At 39.4% G+C, this 19,919-nt stretch overlaps 1 protein-coding gene across 3 annotated transcripts in view; it reads right to left on the reverse strand.

The window, feature by feature from the left end:
* Window positions 1–2,523: 2,523 nt before the first annotated feature.
* Window positions 2,524–19,919, reverse strand: part of akap13 (A-kinase anchoring protein 13) — a 68,395-nt gene continuing 50,999 nt past the window's right edge. For 2 of the 3 annotated variants that reach the window (XM_054619284.1, XM_054619282.1), the window contains exons 25-42: window positions 19,294–19,419; window positions 19,075–19,192; window positions 18,767–18,887; window positions 16,946–17,076; window positions 16,744–16,820; window positions 16,588–16,654; window positions 16,346–16,460; window positions 15,264–15,346; window positions 14,979–15,170; window positions 14,724–14,879; window positions 14,372–14,442; window positions 12,394–12,438; window positions 11,247–11,297; window positions 10,949–11,143; window positions 10,526–10,807; window positions 9,209–9,328; window positions 8,853–9,072; window positions 2,524–7,421 (exon numbers count right to left, since the gene is read on the reverse strand). In XM_054619284.1, the coding sequence (XP_054475259.1) occupies window positions 7,363–7,421; window positions 8,853–9,072; window positions 9,209–9,328; window positions 10,526–10,807; window positions 10,949–11,143; window positions 11,247–11,297; window positions 12,394–12,438; window positions 14,372–14,442; window positions 14,724–14,879; window positions 14,979–15,170; window positions 15,264–15,346; window positions 16,346–16,460; window positions 16,588–16,654; window positions 16,744–16,820; window positions 16,946–17,076; window positions 18,767–18,887; window positions 19,075–19,192; window positions 19,294–19,419 (2,229 nt within the window). In that variant the 3' untranslated portion in view covers window positions 2,524–7,362. The remainder of the gene's footprint in view (window positions 7,422–8,852; window positions 9,073–9,208; window positions 9,329–10,525; window positions 10,808–10,948; window positions 11,144–11,246; window positions 11,298–12,393; window positions 12,439–14,371; window positions 14,443–14,723; window positions 14,880–14,978; window positions 15,171–15,263; window positions 15,347–16,345; window positions 16,461–16,587; window positions 16,655–16,743; window positions 16,821–16,945; window positions 17,077–18,766; window positions 18,888–19,074; window positions 19,193–19,293; window positions 19,420–19,919) is intronic. The other variant, XM_054619283.1, reaches the window with a different exon arrangement.

Here is a 19,919-nt window from a genome sequence, read left to right on the forward strand (position 1 = left end):
CACTGCCAAAGAGCCCTTTGAAGCAGAAGCTGAACCCTAAACCGAATGATGTATATATATTTTTTTTCTGTAACACCTATGCACTTTTGATATTATATATCAATGCATTTGTTAGCGTTGGCGTGTCTTTGTCCCACAGGTGTGGAGTGTTTTCTACATGCCGGAGATAACACCAGCTGTAATAATATGTAAAAAAAAAAAAAAAAAAAAAAGATGGCACAAAAAGGATGGACACGATTTCTGCAGGACACAGATTGCATCGTGGCTGATTCGTTGTATTGTCTCTGTGGTTCAGTATTTGCTGGTGTTGTGAGTACTTTGCACTTGTCTCCGTTAAAAGAGCTGCCGTGAGGAGACTGCACACTGGTAGAGTGTAGAGAACTCAATTTTCCTCGAGTTGCATCAGTTCTTGGATATTTCAGCTGCCGCACAGGAACGAAGAGAGGCTACAAAAATACTTTTCACCTGTTCTTTAGAATTTGCAGAAGTGAGAGGAACGTGTTTTTTTTTTTTTAAAGAACTGAGGATTTTTGAAACGATATGGAAAGACTGAAGAAACTTCTTTGAGGAAAGAAAATGTAGATGCTGTGTGTTTTTACTGGTGAAAATAAACATCAACTCACTTTTTAAACTCTGCGTAGTTCTTGGATGTGAAGGATGATGAAAGCATGTCTCACTTCAGGTCGGGTAACATTCATTTATTTGTGTTTCAGTACCTCAGTGTCACATGAAAAGTTATCAAACGAGAAAAACAGCATGACAGTAGTTAAGATCATTGCATCAAATTGTAAAATTACTTGAGATGACCTTTCAATTCAGCACCACATGAGAAAAAAACAATAGCAACAATGCATTGTTATTGTCCTCATCATTATCTGTTTCCATCACTGGCTTCCTGCTTCAGTTATGTATTTTCTGTTCTGATTTGAAAGTTAACAGCAGGTTAAAAAAATCATAGTATTATATGTCAAAAAAAAGTAATGTACTATGTATGCACTGTGTTACCAGTAGGTAAACAGGTGCGTAGAAGAATACTTGTTGTAGACAATATATAACTAAAAATCTCCCGCACACTGTCTTTTTCACTTGCATTTAGAGATGTTTAGTAACAAGTTTCCTGATTAAGGTCTGTGTAAAGAAACGTTGACACTAAATATCTATAAATGCAAGTGAAGAAGACAGTGTGCAAGAGGGTTTTTTTTTGTCTAGAAGTATAGTGTGTTAAAAAATGTCAGTTTAGTATGTCGAAAAAAAAGTTATATTATAGAATGTCGATAAAAGTTATAAAGACATTGAATAGTATGCCAAAAAATGTCATGGTAAAGTATTGCGAAAATAGTAAAAAAGTCATAGTATAGTATCTAAAGAAAGTTACAAATAAGTTATAGTATAGCAGGTCCAAAATAGTCATAAAACAGTCATTGTATAGTATGATGAAAAAAAGTTATTAAAAAAGTCAGTATAAAATGCTGAAAAAGACATGCAAAGTAATGGTATAGTATGCCATGAAGTCATTAAAAAGTCATAGTATAGTATGTCGGAAAAAAGTCATAATATAGGATGTTGAAAACAGTCAAAAAAGTATCTAAGTATGAGAAAAAAGACAAAGACAAAGTTTAGTATGCCAACATTTTTCTTAGGGCAGCATGTCAATAGAATTCACAAAAAAGTCAAGTAATGAAAAAGCTTTAGTGTAGTGTGTCAAAAATGTCATAGTAGAGTATGTCAAAATAAGTCAGAAAAAAGTAAGTTAAGCATGTTGAAAACATTTACAAAAGTCATTGTATAGTAGGTCAAAAAAAAAATAGGAAAAGGATAATATGTTGAAGAAAAGTCAGCAGCATGTATAGTCTATTGAAAAAAGTCAGTTTGTCGAAAAAAGTAAGAAAGTAGCACTAGTTTAGCACTTCAAAAAAGTATAGTATGTAAAAATAAATTCATAGTAGAGCATGACGAAAACATTCCCAAAAAGTAATTGTAAAATCCATTGTATATTATCTCTTAATTTGTTGTAATTTTGTCTTTACTAATAAAGCGATGATGGCCTATGACGGAATACATGGAAACCCAAGCTCATGAGTTCCATTTGAGGGCAGCAATAGACATTACATGTCGGCTGATTTGCTATCCATGATAGCTAGCAAGCTAACTGGTTATAGTTGAGTTAACATCTGGATAGCAAGCTAGCACTGCTGATCTAATTGTTTTTCCCTTTTGCAACAGAAAACATGTCTCAGAAAATGATTGCAGCCCTGTTTCGAGTGGCAACCCTGACCACCCAATTCAATTCTTTTTCAAGTAATTTGGTAAAAACTGTCAATTTTGAATAATTTGTATGGAGGTCGCTGGTGTTCAGAATGGGTATGACCGAACAGGACACATTCTGTCTATCAAAAAGGGTTCAAGCTGAAAGTTCAAGGCTGATGTTTGACAACACCATGATTTCCCACTTGTATGGTAAAGGAAACCTCCCCTCCCTCCATCAAAAGAACCACACAACTTGAATGACAAACAGCATACTCATTTATTTAAAAGAGAAAATTACTGTACATTTGAAAACAGGAAATGGAGAGATAAATAAAGCTTTATTATTTATTAAAAAAAAAAACATTCATCCAACTAAACAAAATCCACAGTTATCAGTACTTTGGAAGTTCAAATTTGTACATAAAACATATTTACAAAATTTGTTGCTTTGCCCTTTTTTCTTTGTACATAAAATGAGAAAAAAATAAACATTGTACCTTTTGTTTTTAGTACAAATACATTTCAAAAAGCTCACAGTGCAAAAACTGTAAGGTTTAATGTGAGTGCGTAAAATTCCTTAATAATGGTTTTAGTAAAATTCTAGTGCACGCTGAATGGTAACAATGTGGAGGAGGAGAAAGAGGGGCCTCCCAGACTCAAACCACCACTAAACTCATGATCAGACATTGTTTCTGTGATTTTAGCTTATTATATTTCAGGCATCCAAAAGCTGCAGATTGTCTATTGAACCGTACAAGGGGAAACAATGGAGAACAGTTTTTAAATAATAAAAAATGAAAGGACACTGAAACCCACTGAAGGACGTCACTTTGGGAGGTTGTGTGGACCACAGAGGGGGCTTGATAATAAGTGTAAATTGGTATTTAAATTAATCTCCCTCTTCACAGCAGGATGGCTCCACCGTGTGAACGTGATGCTTTGATTTCCTCTGTGCCTTTAGCTTGAAATGCAGAACAGTGTTGGAAAAAAAGATAAATGAAAGAAAATAAGGAAACCTTGTTCCTTTTTTGTTTTTGAGAAGGCGAATAGATTCAGACTACGTGCTTGTTGATTTTTCTAAAGTTTCAGACAGTTTAGGTAGCTGAAATTAAAGCGTAGCATAGGAATCTCAAAACACTTGTTCATTCGTCATTCGAAACGTACTTATAAAAATACTTGCGGCACATCCCAATCCATCAAATTAAACACAACGAAAGTAATAAATTAACGGGGTTTGCAATTTTAGACATTTCTCTTTAAATTTGGCAGTTTTTCATCTACTGTATTATTTCTATTTCAGTCCAACTGGAGTCTCAATTAGCCATATTTTATATTCATATATCAAAGCCATTTTTATGCGTATTGTTGATATTGAATCCAACCGAAATGCTCGTTCTAGCCAAGACACCATGTTAAGAGGCTGGTGCTGCTATATGTAGCTTTAAAGCTAACGACAGGCAGTGTGCTGTTAGCGGTGGTGTTAAAGAATAACGGCTACATGATTTAACATGTAAACTGACCCATGTTTATGCTTGTGGGTAGTTTTTATTAAGCTGTGTGCCACCAGCTGGCTAGCTAACTAGCACTTTAGTCTTCAAACTGACGTTAGCAGTAAAGTTTAAAGCTTGTTTTGCGAGCTGAAGGCACGTTAGCTAGATAGCTAAAGTCTATGGCCTCTCTTCGTGTCAGAGTTGCTGTTAGTCACCTTCCAGTCAGCCAGTGATAGGACAGTGATGGTTATAGCTTTAAGAACGATTAGTTTATGCACAGATGGGAAAACCCCCCCCAAAAATATTTTGGCCCTTTTTATGATTTTGCAAAAGATTGCACTGGGCGTCATATTTGCATCAGCACATCTTTATGCAGTAGCACCAAAAGCCTTTAAGGCACCAATGAATATAACACGTCTGTCGTTTAAATCCTATTAAGGCTGTGTGGTACTGGAGAAATATCATGGTTATTTTTTTAAATATACATATCTGTTGATGGAACTGTTTTTTTGATGTGAATCGGCAGGAAAGAGCTGTGTTTCCTTCTCGAGTCTCCAAAGGAAGCTGAGTGTGTTTTCTTTGCCCTTGAATCGGAAGACTGAAAGGAAGACTAACCACCGCTGGAGATCACACCCAGCAGTGAATTAAGAGATCGGGCCTCTTGCACTCTCAGTTTCAGCTGGAGATCTGCTCCTCTCAGCAGGAAATGACACCCAGGGATGAAATATTATTCTTCAGACCGCCGATTAGTCGAGCGCTTCAGCAGAGAACAGGAGGAGAAAATCAATGTGGGGAGAATATAAAGCGGGGAGTTATTATCGTGCAAAGGATGAAGAGGGGATGAATACGAGCCTCGGGGCGTCCGCCGTGTGCTGCCGCGCTATCAATACCAGCAGGGCTATGGAGGAAAAGACACGCAATATTTGGATTATTGGGGAAGGATTTTGAGGAAGGGGTGGTGTATTAACGGATACTTGGCTTTGGATGCATTTGTCCTTTTCAGATGCATTCAAAATACCAGGAATATCTGTAATGCAATGCAGCGACTCAAGGGGATTATAAGTAGATTTAAACTATCCGTAAAGTTCTTTTGAGAGAAACTATTTTTAAATAGGTATCCTCATTTCACTCATGATCCAAAGCACTTATGAATTGCCTTTCCAGTAAAATTTTAATATATTTTGGAGTTTAAAAAAACATTGCTGTTAATCCTGGGTTCAATTCAGGATTGTACCCAAGATTGGTTGTACAAACATAAAAAAGTCTGGCTCTGGATTAAACCTGGCTTTTGGTTTATACTGTTTATCATTCACAAATAATGGCTGGATATGAAATAACAGCAAGAAAAAAAAAGACTGAAGTAAATATACTAGACGTAAAAGTTAACTTTGATGTAATGTGTATTTCGACAGAGTAAACAGTCACCCTCAGTACTCTGAGCAAAGCAATACTCTTCTCTCTCGGTGGAATTCACTTACATCGATTCCACTTTGTTTCAAAATAAAAGACCTTCCGGGAACGGAAGGAGCTTTCACCCACTTGACTTAAACGTTTAACAGATGGTTAAGAAGTGTTGAGCTGCAACAAACTAACATGACGAATAGAAGTTGAATCAGAAAAAAAGGAGGGTGTCCTACTAAAACACAAAGATCAGACATGCTTAAAAGGACCAGGAGAGGTTAGAAATAAAAGGCCTGTCTCTGCTTCTCTATATAGCACCGAGCTAAATAAAGTCTCCAGCCATTATTTGAAAATCTACAGCATTAATGATTGGCTATAATGATTTGTGCTGATTGACGTGACAGTTACAAACAGAAAAAGTTTTCATTTCATTTTTCTTACATGGCTTATTTACAAAGTAGAATGTAAACTCAGTGATTGTCTATCTTTTGAAGATTTTCTACAAAGCAGGGCTGGGCGATATTATTACTATTACTGTTCTAATATCAACAATCATCACATAGGGGTGAAAGGGATGTAACATTACTTTTTGATTAACATCAACATGAATGTTAGAGGTGCTCAGAATCGTGGCAAATTCAATCTGTTGATGAAGACTGCGCATTGTGGTCAAAAGCTCCAGAAGAGCTGCTGAATGGATCTTGAGGGACGTTTGTTCAGTCAACTGCTGTTACCAGAGTCAAGGATGAACCGCCGAGCTCAGACAAAGTGACGTTCAACGAGTGAAGCCCTTTATATGTGGGAAAACATCAACTGCTAACTCGTTTTTGTTCCGTTTTTTTCAGCGTGCCCAGAGTCGTGAAACATGATATTATAACATCTCAATATAAATCCAGGACAAGTCTATACTCTGTACTGCTGCTCTAGTGGGGTGATGCTTTCTTGTATAATTCTGTCATTTCCAAAGCAAGTGAAACCGATTCAATTGAATGGAAATGCAAAAATGTGATACGTGAATACACACAGAGCCCACAGTCCTGATACTCATTTCAACAGAAACGACTTCTCGGGGCTCTGTACTCTCACAATACAATTCAACATATATTAATAATAGAGTTTCCAGTAATGAAAGGCGGATTTACTTGGATTTAAATGGAGCTAATCTATGAGGGATGTTCCCAATTTCCCTGCATTTAGTACCAAATTACTAAAACAAATGATGGTGAAATTATTAAGAGGGAATGACAGACCCTTCAGATTAAGCATCACTCTCTCGTGTAATGTATAAAGTGCATGTTAAAAATCTCTGTATTCCTGATCCTGTTGAGCTGCAGTTACAGTTTCACTGCTGTGATTGTCACACAGAAAGATGATTAAAGATGAATCTTTCTACGGAGCTGTTAAGAGTCTGTTGAATGATGAAATTCTAGAGATTGGCGGTGATTTTTCTGACGACATTATAAAACACCTTAAGGCACTAAAAGTCTTTGGTGATCTGTCCCGACCACTCAGTCTGTCTCTACAGACTCGTCCATCTCTCTCTGGTGGCTGTTGGTTGTTTGATCGATTGCATCTGGAAGCCCGTGGCCTTTGTTGTGCACACAATGACCACACACGCTGACCTCAGCACACAGTGTGGACTCGTTCTGGGGTTGCTTACTGTTGGAGACACCACATGGTGTGATATCTGTTGCTCCGTCTAATGTCTTGTTTGACAGCTTGAATGCTGAACCCCGGAGTTGAGTCAAACGTGTGGACACACGCATCACACGTTAGATTAAAAGCTCAGCTTGGGATTTACAAGCGCTCAAAGTTGAGTTAGTGAAAGAAATGGCACTCGTTGTTGGTTCATGTTAAAGCTACAGTTTAGAGTCTCGAGGAGATTTGAGTGTTCTCCCGACAGCTGGGAGAAATCAAGAATACCTTTTCCTCCCTCCTTGGCATCTCGAACTGATGGAAGGTGGCGGTGGGGGAAATAATTCATGGCATATTTGTCGATCAAAGTCCCCCTGATTGAATCACCAGCTCAAAATGACTTCACCTGGAGACTCAGTGATGAGGTCAGTGCTTTTGTTTGCCTGGGGACAGTGTCCAGAGGCCAGGTAGTCTGCAAAGAAGACCCATGTGGGCATTTCATATACAAATAGAGTTGGGGGGAACACTTGGGGGTCCTGTTTTGCTGCACTGGCCAGATTAGAAGTTCACATGTGCGTCGTCCCCGTCCTCAGCAGAAGAAGATGTCCCCGTCGTTCTGAGGATCCGACATCACTGTGACTTTGCTTTCTGAAAGAGACACAAATACACACCAGTAAAAATCTGGCCCATAAATAGTCCGGCACATAACTAACATAACAAATAGTTGTTGTTTTTTGTTTACACTTTAATCATGTCCGTTTTTTAACAAACAAAATAAAACATGTTAAGTCAGTGAGTTTTAGAGGAGCTGGTAGGTGGATTTTGTTGGACAGAGCCAGGCTAGCTAATTCCCCCGGATTCCAGTCTTTATGCTAAGCTAGGCTAACACTCTCCTGGCCTGGTTGTACAGATTGTAAAGCTCTCTGAGGCAGAAGGTATTTGTGATTTTGAGCTATATAAAATAAATTGAATTGGCTGTATAGTTATATTTACTGCACACTACAGCTGTGTATTGGCAAGAATCTGGCAATACATTACGTATCATGATGCAGGGGTTACGATTCAATGCAATTGCGATATATATTGCGATACCGTTAGCAAAGCGATATAATGCGGTTTTCTAAACTAAGATTAGTAAAACTGTTATACTGTAATGTATAGAACACACCATCATATGCATATAGTCTGAGCAAAAAACAGGGTTTTCAATCAGAACAGGGGCATCTGCATTTGCATTGATCACAGTCCCTGTGACATCACAGCACTACTTGTTGTGCTTACTAAGCTGCTGTCTGCTATAAATCTTTAGCTGTAAACTATTAATAAAAAATCAGTTTAGTGTTTTCGAGAAACAATACAGTATCATAAAATATAAAATTGCAAAAAATAAAAAATACTTGTCTAAGAATACTAGGGCTTTTATTGTCAAAGGTAAGGAGGGAAGGAGTGGATCTGGCGTGCGCTGCCTTTGACAAGGTTGAAAGGAGTAATAAAGTTTGCCATCTTTGTTTGGATCGCGGAGCCTCCGAGTTGTTGTTCAATAATCATCATAACTGTATGCGCATCTCTAACTTTTCAGTAAAATGTGATTGGTTGACTACTTTATTCACAGTGAGATGGCTCAGAAAAATCTACCTCTTTCCGGAAAAGACTATGACACATTTTTGCATCTTTAAATTTGCGTTATGCATTAAGTACTAATGACAAAACCATCAGTTAAAAAAATATATTGACATGTGAATTAAACTCCACACGGTGTGTAAAGGTCTTAACTCTCAGCAGGAAGGCAAATGAGCATATTTCTCAAAAGTAAACCTTATGTAGCATGAAGGGGAAGTGAGAATATATAACAGAAGATTAAAGCAATTCTAAGGGAAGCCGTCATACATAAATCATTTTATACTTCAAAGATTTGTCTCAAATAACAATTGAGATGCTTGATTTTATTTCAGATAATCTGGAATTGTGCAGACGAGGACAGCTACTACGAAGGATATATCCAGGATGTCAAACTTTTTCAGCAGCAAGAAGGGGGGCAAGAGGAGTGGCTGATATCAGGATAGACTTTGTTCCTCGTACCTGTTGGTGTCTGCTCTTCTTTGCCCTTCTTCCTCTTGTCTTTCTTCTCCTTGGGTTTGGCCAGCTGGAGCAGTCTGTTGGGGAGCTGGGACTCCTTCTCGGCTCCCTGAGCCTTAGAGGAGGAGGAGGACGAGGAGAAGGGGTTAAAGTTCTTCCCCATCCTCTTGGACCCGATGCGGAGGAAAGGCTCTTTGGCCGGGGCAGAGGATGAGAGCTCCACCTGTGATACATACAGAAAAAAGTACAGCTCAGTTTAGATGTTGTAGGACTCCTTTAGTTACCCACTAAACTGCAACAAACACTGGTTTGTTCTCTTTCTGTTAATACATTTCTAATGAGGAAAAAAAATGTTTTACCCCTTTTGGCTGTTCTGCTGCTTCTTTGGCGTCTAGATCCAGAGACCCGGAGCTGTGGAACCTTATGGATTCCTCTGAGGTAGTGGAGGGAGTCCGCTGGTACCGCTGAGGCTGCTCCGACTGTAAGTTATGCAAAGAGACAAGAGAGACATGGTCACACACACACACCAATGTCTTTAACCAGCTGGGAGGGAACTGCTGCTGTCAAGCTGTTAGAGCTGCCATGGAGCCCACACTGTCACTATCTGCACTCCCTGCATAAAAGAAAAGGCAATAGAGAGAAGCAGACAGAAGTGTCTACAATATGAGTTTGAAGGATATATCCAGGATGGCAAACGGATTCAGCAGTGATAACAGGTTAAACAGATGAAAATAGATGCTAAAGCTACAGATCACAGTTTTAAAGTGAAACACCACGTCATAATGGTAATAAAGACAAAAGACAAGAAAATTAAGGAACAGCCCTGTTCCTGAAAAGCTGGTTAGGTCAATTGTTAAAAAGCAAAAGCAGCTCCAGTAGCTGGCGTAGCAAAAAAGTGCTAGCGCTAGTGAATGATGTGCTGACGTTCTCTGCTAATGTTAGCTCCACAGGTTTTTACGTAGAAACGTAACGTTTTAGAAACTAATATCTCCTTCCAACCTCTCTGGGTAATGAGTATCACTATTGGACAACGTTGACTAGCTCCAATTTCACAAAACCACCCTGAAAATGAAGAAATCTAAAACCATTGCATCAGATTCCACGGAGCAGAGCCGGATAGTTGTCAGACCCTGGTCAGAGTTTGTCAATGCTACGCTATGATTGGCCAGTCCGTGTTCGACGGCAGGACTAAGCAAAGGGTCCATTGGGTATCCCGATAAATACGTGACAATTTGGGACTTTGGGATTTTAGCAGTAAACTTGTGTTTGATACTATACGGTTATAACTATGGTTTATATTCACGTCAATGAAAATCAAACAAATAAATCTGAAAACTTAATTCACAAAATATTATACAAATAAAGTCAATATTTATGTGAAACTTTTATCACAAACATGAAAATTGACTAAGCCAGAAGTAAAAAGCTGTCCACTCAAAGTCTGATGATAAAATAATAAAAATATATTCTGTATGTTGCAAGAGTTATTAGTCTCATTGTCAAAAGTGTCATCGAAACCAAAGAGCAGCTCTAATCAGACAGAGGACCAGAGTTCCTGTGTTGAAGGACCTCTGCTCCGGCTACAGCAGTGGGCTAACATGGTCCCCTTGTTCTGACCCCACTTTACATTCAAACCTCTGCATCATAACTGGACTCTGCATGGAATGGACTCTGACCTCGTCTCTCTTCATGGCTTCCAGTCTCTCTGTGTCTCTCCTCAGAGCGTCCTTATCTCTCTCCAGCCTCCTCTGCGCCTCCCTCAGCCTCTCCAGCTCCACCTGGTACTCCTCTTTCCTCCTCTGCAGCGCCTCCCCCTCCTCAGTCACCTCCCAACGCTTCCTCCTGGTCTGCTCCTCGTCAGCCCTCAGCCTCTCCTCCCGCTCTGCCAGACATTTCTCCTTCAACTCCCATGCTTTCTCTCTCCTCCTCTTTTCCTCCTGGTGTGCAGCCTGCTGTTTCTGAAACAAACCACAAGAGAACACAAACATTCGTATAGATAAATATAATACAAATCGAATGAACATGGCTCTAATGCCGCCATGATTCATTATGTGAAAAAAACAAAACAACTGAAGATGGAAGCGGCGGTGAAAGTGAACCTGCAGGGTGGCCGCCTCCTGCCGCTGTCTCTCCAGACTCCTGTGTTTCTCCTGCTCGATGAGGGAGGAGGGGCGGGACGAGGAGGAGGACGAGAGCGAGGAGGAGGACGAGTGTCTGGAGGAGTTGGCGGTGAGCCGCTCGCTCAGCGTCTGCCGCTGGTCCTCGATGTAGGAGTCTTGCTGGACCACCACGGCCTTGAGGCAGGAGAAGAGGAGTTAGTATGAAAGTCTAACTCGGCCTGTGCGTGTGTGTGTTTGTGTGTGGTATCTTTATTTACTGAAGGTGTGTCTCTGGTACCTGCAGTGAAATCAGCAGGTCATGGAGATGAGTCACACTGTGCTGCACCTGCTGGAGTCACACAGAGTTAAATTACATCGAGGTTTCAATGATGACAGATTGAGCTATTTTAAGACCAAGCAAGTTTGTAGACGGATCTTACGGTAAAAATATTTATCCAAACAATGACGCCAGCAAATGTGTTCAACTTGCATTCTGACAGGATATTAATTTACAGAATTTCAAACAATGGCTAGCAATGCTTACTGGGTAATTTGCATAAAACACAGTAGAAGACCAAAGTTATAAAACAGCAGCAGAGCTGTAGGTTGTTGCACAGTTATTTCAGATGATTAATACAGTTACAGTTAAAAAGTCAGATGGTGAGGGCAGACCAACATGGAGGAGAAGCCGATGGTAAACTGACATGAAACTAAGGAATAATATCACACTTTTTCAAATATAATGTTAAGAGAGAAAAATCTTTGCTATCTGAGGACTTGTGCTTCTGTAAGTTAGAAAATATGCTTGTTTTTCTATTGAAATTTAGGAAAACAGGCCTTTAAAGGGCCATTTTTAGAAAACTGTATATTATTCTGGAGGCTATATAACAGAATGGGAAAAAAACATTGCACCCTACTAATGTACTTGTATATTACGTTGGAGCAGCCTGCCAGTGGCGATATACATGTGATATAAATAAAAATGCTGTAACTTTGTGAATCTATTTTATGCTAACAATAAACAATTATGAGACAGGGAAACTGCGTCAAATATTTCTGACTTCTTTCATCGTCCAGTAATTGTGGTTTAGGCTAGTGCTGTCATCCCGCTCTCAGGGGAATTGAGACAGAAACAACATATTATGTTTGTTCGCCAGCTAGCTAGTTGGGCAGTAAGATAACATTAGCTTAGCTTATTCCATGAATACAGTTCTTGACTTTTGTTGACAAAGTAGAGCAGTTAGTTCCTAACTGTGGAATCTATAAGCTAGCTGCTGCTGTTAGCGGTGCTATATTTACTGTGTAGAGGTACAGTATTATGAGTTGCTATGTAACAAAAACAGAAGCTGTGTTTCTGATAAGAGCCTGCCTTTCACCCTGCAGTGAGTGTAACAAACAGGCCAGTAGGGTGGGGCAGGGTTGAAACAAGAAGCCCAGATTCTTACCTCATTGTTTCTCTTTAGCAACATCTGAAGGCTGGCAGTGGCTCCCTGAGGCACACATGCACAATTCATATTAATGTTTACTTCACATTTAATATCACACAGACATACTGTAATATAATGCTAGCAGAGAGCGTGTATGGACTGTGAGCAGCACTGAGATATTGGGAAGGCACAGAGGAGCAGATGGAAAATGATATGACATATTGTGTCCCTTTTTCTTTTCTTGTTTCTTCAGCCATGCTAGCAGCTGCATTTAGACACAGTGGTGCTGTTAGCTAAAAGCCAATATCAGCAGTTTAACACGCTCAGGGTTCTGTGTAATAATACTTTTGACAGTCCATCTGATGTAGAGGTGGATATCGCACTGAAAAACTGAACAATGTCCCATGTCTTTACTTAAAGGGCCAGTATGTAAGCTTAGTGGCAGCTAGCGGTGAGGTTGCAGATTTAAAACCAGCCGAACCTCCTCCTGTGTGCCAAGCGTAACGTAGACCTACAGCAGCAGCCAAGTGTTTGCTTTGTCCGTCCAGTTACAACATGGCGGTGCAACACGGTGGACCCTGTGAGGAGAACGGGCTCCGTATGAAGTTTTAAACTGCTCACTCTAAGCTAACGATAACGCTACCATTCTTATTTTCAAGTAAAAGCCCTGCATTGAAAATGTTGTTGAAAACTGAAAGTAATAGTATACATTATTCAGAATATCCCTTGTCAGAAGAGATGTATATCACATTATTGAATCATAATTATCAATGCACTAATATGTACTAATATGTTTGCAAGTGGTAAAAGTGGGCTGTATTTTTTATATGTGTACTGAAAGGTAGCTTGTTTAATTTCCTCAAGGGATCAATAGAGTATTTATTCATAAAAATACATGATGATTTATTTGTTGATTATAATTTGTATTATCAATCTAAATCTGCAAAGGTTTTAAATAAATGTAATCTATAGCAGTACAAAGTACCTCGAAATTGTACTCATGTTCAGTACTTGAAGTTTAACCACTGCTAACTTATAATTAGTTATTTATTTTATCACTTATACAAATCTATTTTTTTCCTTTCAGATAACAATATTGAGTTGAACACTCATACATGTCCATATTAATGTGAAGGCACAGATAAAGGATTGATCAATATATCCCTAGCTGGATTTGTTGGAAACATTTTTGAACTGTCTTAGACCAAGTGTACGCACATATGCATTAGAAATGTCTTAAAAAGAATGTAAACAGCCAACTTTTAACTAAAGGCAGAGCATATTAGAAGTGCGGTCAATAAATAAGCCTTAACTTTAACTATGAAATTGATGCCTTTCATCCTCATCAAATATTGTCATACTTAAAATACTCAACTATAAAAACAGAGTCCCAATCCTAGCTTACAATGAGAATGTCCATATTGAAATGGAACACTTTTGGTCTCCATTGTTTTTATTTCTAGTGCCATGAAACATTTTTTTGTTTCGTAATATATAAAAAAGTGGGGGCTTGGCAGTATGCTGATTGCAGATAATGGGCATGTGTCCGTCAATTTATAATGATTTGTGTGTCTAACTCATGTGTGAATCAACAAAAATCCAAAATGACGCGATGGTGTGCACATGTCATGCATTCTGTCTATTTTGTGTGCAAAGATAAAACGTTTCTACAAGTTATTGTGAATTAGGCCCACTGTGAGTTTCACAATTAAACAAACATACAGATCTGAACAGCAGCGGTTAACCACTGGCTCGGAAACATTTTAATACATTTCTGCTTTGTTTGTCAGGTACACTCAGTGACACCCACATCCATTTTTCAAAACACATCTTGGAACAAAATGCATCCATAAATAATGCATTGTGGAGACGCAAATACAGACAACACACACACACACACACACACACACACACACACACACACACACACACACACACACACACACACACACACACACACACACACACACACACACACACACACACACACACACACCTTCTTCAACACGCTGTCTGACTCAGTCCTTCGGAGGTCCAGTGATTCATCCCCCTCTTCCTTCTCTCCATCTGGGGACGGAGAAAAAAAAGAGGAGCTGAGAAGTGAATCAGGTTTTTTGTCACAGCAGTCAATATGTGAGATAAACCTGCTTTCAAGTTGCCAAGATAAAAAAAATTATTGCTCAATGGAATCAGAAAAATGCATATCAGCGATGATTCAGAACTGACTGTAGTACACCTGCCGTCAGCTGGAGCAACAACATGAAACGGTTATTATTTAACTGCTGACCAGAAGACACATGGGAGTATGTGAGTGTGAGTGTGTGTGTGTGTGTGTGTGTGTCTCTTACTCTTGCTGCTGTTCATTTGATGACTGTCGAAGCCTCCGAATGTCTCCGCTCTCCTGGGCAGACAGACCGGTCCCACGCTGCCCCCTGTCAGGCCGACTGGAACACTGCAGCCTGCTCCCCCAACGCCACTGTTCACTAAACTGTGCAGGGTCTCCACTAGAGAGACACAGGGAAGATAATACACACGGTGTCAATATTTCATCTCTGGGACACGAGACAACAGACAAGTGATGTCACCTCAGAAGCCTTGCTCACCTTCTTTCAGGGCATCCTTTATGACTGGCTCCCCCTTTGTGACGTCGTCAGGTGTGGCCATGAACAACATCCGCTCCCTGACTGATGGATTCGTATCGACGGGGGCGGGACTGCAGTCGCCAAGGTCCCTGAAGATGTGGACCTTCTCCTCCAATAAAGAGATGATCTGCTCATCTTTCCTTCGTAGAAGCTCTGGAAAAAAACACAAATGAAGGTATAAACAACATTAATGCAAAGACATTGAACAATTGAATATAATACTTTGGGTTTGGTGGGGTGGGTCACCTCGGATCTCCTTTGCTCTGTTCTCCTGCTGCCTCCTGTCCTCTTCCGTCTCACTTGGGACTCCCTCGTCCTCGTCTTTCTCCCTGTCAACGCACAAACATGCCCTCAGTGTTAAGTTCAATTACAAACTGGAGAGCTCTATTTTTTCTCAGATTCCATCGCTTCTCATTTGTTGTCTAGGTGCAGACTATAGAAGCCATATGTTTTTGAAGCTCCTACTAATTTTAAATTAGATTGTTTAATCATTTAACTTCTAATGGCAGATTTTCTTCATTATGTCTATATGTGCATTTGATCAATTTTCAAGTCACTCTTTCCATATGAGATTATGAATATGTTTTCATGCTTATCTTAGTGGATAGGTGGCATGATGTGACGATTATGTTTCCTGATTGATTGACTGATGTCATTTTATAGTGTGACATGATAGGGTCTACCAACTTATTTAGGACATTATCTCCTATTGTTTTGTAAAGTAATCTCATGAAGGTTTTTGTTCTATAGTTATTGTAACTTTAAAATCAGGAGTTAGAATAATATTGAATTAACAGAATTGGAACTCACTGTCACAACAGACAGAAAAAATGTATTATGTTACTTAAATGACATAAGACAGTATACGTGCTAAAGTATAGTTTTATTTATTGTATTTTTTCAAAGGGATATTTTGACATGGTATTTCACTTTATTCTTAACATTTCAACTAAATCCTGGAAATGGTATTTTGACTATATCCTCAAATAATAAAAAACTTTTTTTTCTTATACCTGGAATTATAACTGAACATTTTTCAATTTATCTCAACATATCAACATTCTGGAAATGCAAAAATAAAAATAAAAATCTTCCTCATAATATTTTTCTTATGCCTCGCCCTAATCGGCTAAAGTTAAAGATATTAACTTTTTTTCCCACTGAACATTTACAGTGCTGAACACGTCGCCATATTGAGTGGGCCTTCATCATAGGAGCAGTGTTTAGAGCTTATCCCTGTAGTTTAGACAGAAGAAAAAGTACTAAATATAACTCTGAAGTAGTTTGGTACAGTAACGATAAGAATATAAAGCGTGTCATATCCTCACATGCAGTTCATGGCGTCCTGTATGATGGCCCTCCACGTGTTGCGCTCCTCCTTGCTGCTGGCCAACACCTCCACCATCTCTGGTCTCTCTATACCAGCTGTGATCAGAAAGAGGCCTGCAGGAAACATCACACAAACTCAGTCTGTTATTTTCACCCAATTCACTGATTCACATCAACACAATCACAGCTTCGTTCGTGGATGAAATGCTGTGTATGGAAAGCAGAGAAGAAGAAGCCTGACCTCGCTCCTCATTGGCCACTTCTCTGACTATCAGGTTCTGTAAGGAGATGACCGTAGAGCGCTGGTCCTGAGAACAAAGAGTTCTACGTCAGATTGAATCTTTGTGGGAATATATGTACGGACAAATGAGCAGATATTGTAACTGCAGATACTTACCAATGAGGCAAAGACATATTTCTGGTCTTTTTCCTGAAGAAAGACCAACACGTCAGACAGGAGCATGGCCTGGACATCTGCAACACAAAAGAAGATGATTTCAACATCCTGTCTACACTGTTTTCCATTGTTCTCTCTGCAGAACAAAGCAATGAATGCACTTGTTTTCTTAAGATGCATGAAGACTGGAGACGCTGGGTACCTTTGAGTCGTCCGGCAGCGTTCTTCAGCTGCAGCGCTCCATCATGCAGCAGCTTCCTCCCTCTGATCAGGTCCTCTTTAGCAAACATCTGGCCGCTCTTCATCCTCATGATGGACTTGCTGTCAGTGCGACTGGAAGACAACGGAAAACATACTCCATGTTTAAACTTTCACACTGAGTTACAAAGAAGTGTATCGGTAAACACTTATTGGACTGAGAATACGGTTCCAGCTGATCCTCCTACTTCCTTCTGGAAACGTTGGTACTTATTATGTGACTGAAAAATAAGTCACTGTCCTCATCCAGAGAGGGAAAATTAGGGAATCATGTGCTCAATGTTTGTTTATTCTCATGTGTTTATTACTTATGCCAGGAGATCATGTATTCAGGCATGCTTGAGTGTGAGCATCTCTGTGTCCGTCCTTCTGTCCACGTCTAATCTCTCACACTTCTGGACCCTTCAACCTAAAAAAATGTTGTGCTCATTTATGACTGTATGCTACAGGACTCCTTTGTCTTTGCAGTGATTCATACTTTTTGAAAACACATTCTATCGAACAACATATTTTAGTGACCGCTTCATACAGACAGCTGATTCCTCACTAGCCTTACCTGGCCTTAACTGGTAGGAGCCACGAGGGTTTAACAACTGCTTCCGTCTGGAGTCTTGTTTCTGCTACAGTGTGTTTGGCTTACAGAGCTAACAGCTAACAGGGCTAAAACAGCTAACAAAGCCAATGGACAGCTGTTGCTTCTTTTTGGCCAATTTGTGCTTTTATTTTGCAAATTGAATGGTTTGCCTCGCAAGAACGAGAGTCGCTTAGCAGCTTAGGGCAGAAAGCGTGTAGACCTTGCATATTTTCACATCTCACTCAGTGATTACTGATTTAAGTGTTTATTTTGACCAAACAAGAGTTGATTATTGTTGAAACAGTGGAATAACCAAGGCGGGATTGACTTTATTTTTGTTTCTGTTGAGTTTCCATGAAGTGTGTTTTTCGATGAGTTAACAAAGCATTTAAGCTAGTCTTAGTACGATGAAAGAGAGCAAATTCAATTCAAAAGGTGTACGGTTGTATGTTTAATAAGGAGAATAGGTGTAAATATTTCCTTGCCAGAGACAACAAACTCTGCTCTGCCTAGTTTTAAAAATTAAGTATTGATGTAGTCAGGGTCTCATTATTAGTCTCACTTTTACACGTGTTGTCGGAAAAATACACTTAATTAAACGCTTCAGCTCACAGTTCCACTTATGAGACACATCTGCGTAGATTCAAATTAGAGTGAGAAGTGCGTCTGATATGCTTGTGGGAGCTTTCAATTAAACTTTACAGCAGTGGTCGTTGCAAACAACTGGCGGAGATCTGTACTCTGCTGAGTACACTTTTCTAGTTATCTGTTTTTTTCTCTCTCTGTTTAAGTGGACATTTGACTGTGCAGGTATTTTTAGGAAACAGCTGTCTGACAAGCTTCTTTCATTACTAGAATATAGAACCCTTGTTTCTGTCACCTGCAAAAAATAATATATGTATAACGTATAAAATGTTTACAAATGTATTGTGGATGTTTATGCAGCAGATTTGTTACACAGTTACAGGTGTATTTAGTAGATGTGTTGGAGCTTTTGATCATATCAAATGATCATCAGCTGCCCTGGGACTTTTCAACTCAAGATGATTACCTGAGTTTGAAGTACTTTTGATGGGCTGGATGTCAGAAAACAGTATTTTTATCAGTTCTGTGTGTTATACCGTAATAGTCTGAACTACCCGGGTGATCTAAACTGCTGATCCAGGTTCTGATGCATACAGTGTGTAGTACCTGTAGACCTCCCTCAGCCTCTGTTTCTTCTCCTGTTCGTTGACTTTGCTGTCCACAGCCTTGATCACCTCCTTCACACAGCGCAGGGATTCACAGACACAGCTGTGGTCTTCATCTGAGTCTGTAAGAGTGGATGGGAACCACATAAAGAATATTCAACATGTACTATGATACTTGGTGCATTTATCTTACACTGACTCATTAAATAGGTAGCTAAGTGTTCTCTTTGGGTGATCAAATCACTGAAACTGATGTTTAAATTGTCCTTTTTATAATCACACTGTGAAACATGAATTATTCATCCTTACCTTTTGTGTGCTGCAGTATCCTCTGGATGAGAACGGGATATTTTGTGATCCTCTGAGTGACCAACAGAATGCACTCTGGGATACTGAGCCTCCGCACAATGCTGCTGCTCATTGTTTTCTGCATGGACACAAAGACACACAAAGTTAATTTCATCAAATCCCATGCAGATGAAACCGCAGCACTGCAACATGCACATGTGTAGAAGAGCGAGGGCCGACCTTGATGAAAGCCTGGAAGCGTTTGTCTTTGGCGTGCAGGTCTTTGTAGAGATTGACGGCTTCGTTGTGGCGACTGCAGAACTTCCCGTAAACTTTCTTCATGCGATCAGCACTGCAGTCTGAAAACTGAAATTAAAAACAGTAGATGTTTACCATTTTATATTCTATTTAAACTTTTATTTTAGGGCACAAATTGAAGGAAATGACAGGATTAGCTTTCACTGGAAATGTATCTTATAGGATAACATGTGAGAAATAGAATTTATTGATTGAACATTCAAACACTCAAATCCCTTTTCCAAGGGGGGCACTTTAGCAAAATGACAGGAGACCAGGGGCCAGGTCATAAACAGATTGATCATATAAACATACCCATAACGCTTCCCTCTGTCAATGAACTTATTATTTTATCAACTAAATTAACTTGGCTCGAGGATCGACACTAGGCCTATAGTTAGTTTTATAGACAGATAAATCAGATATTTCAATGTATTTAAGAGCTGCAACTGCGTTTGAGTTGTAACTTTTTGCCATTGTGGACCTATTTATTTTCATAGTGAATTAGAAAATTGCTGAGTTGAGTACCACTGCTCTATGACATCCAAATAAACTTCAGTCTTTCAGCC

This window comes from Anoplopoma fimbria, chromosome 19, assembly GCF_027596085.1.
Source record: "Anoplopoma fimbria isolate UVic2021 breed Golden Eagle Sablefish chromosome 19, Afim_UVic_2022, whole genome shotgun sequence".
NCBI lineage: Eukaryota > Metazoa > Chordata > Actinopteri > Perciformes > Anoplopomatidae > Anoplopoma > Anoplopoma fimbria.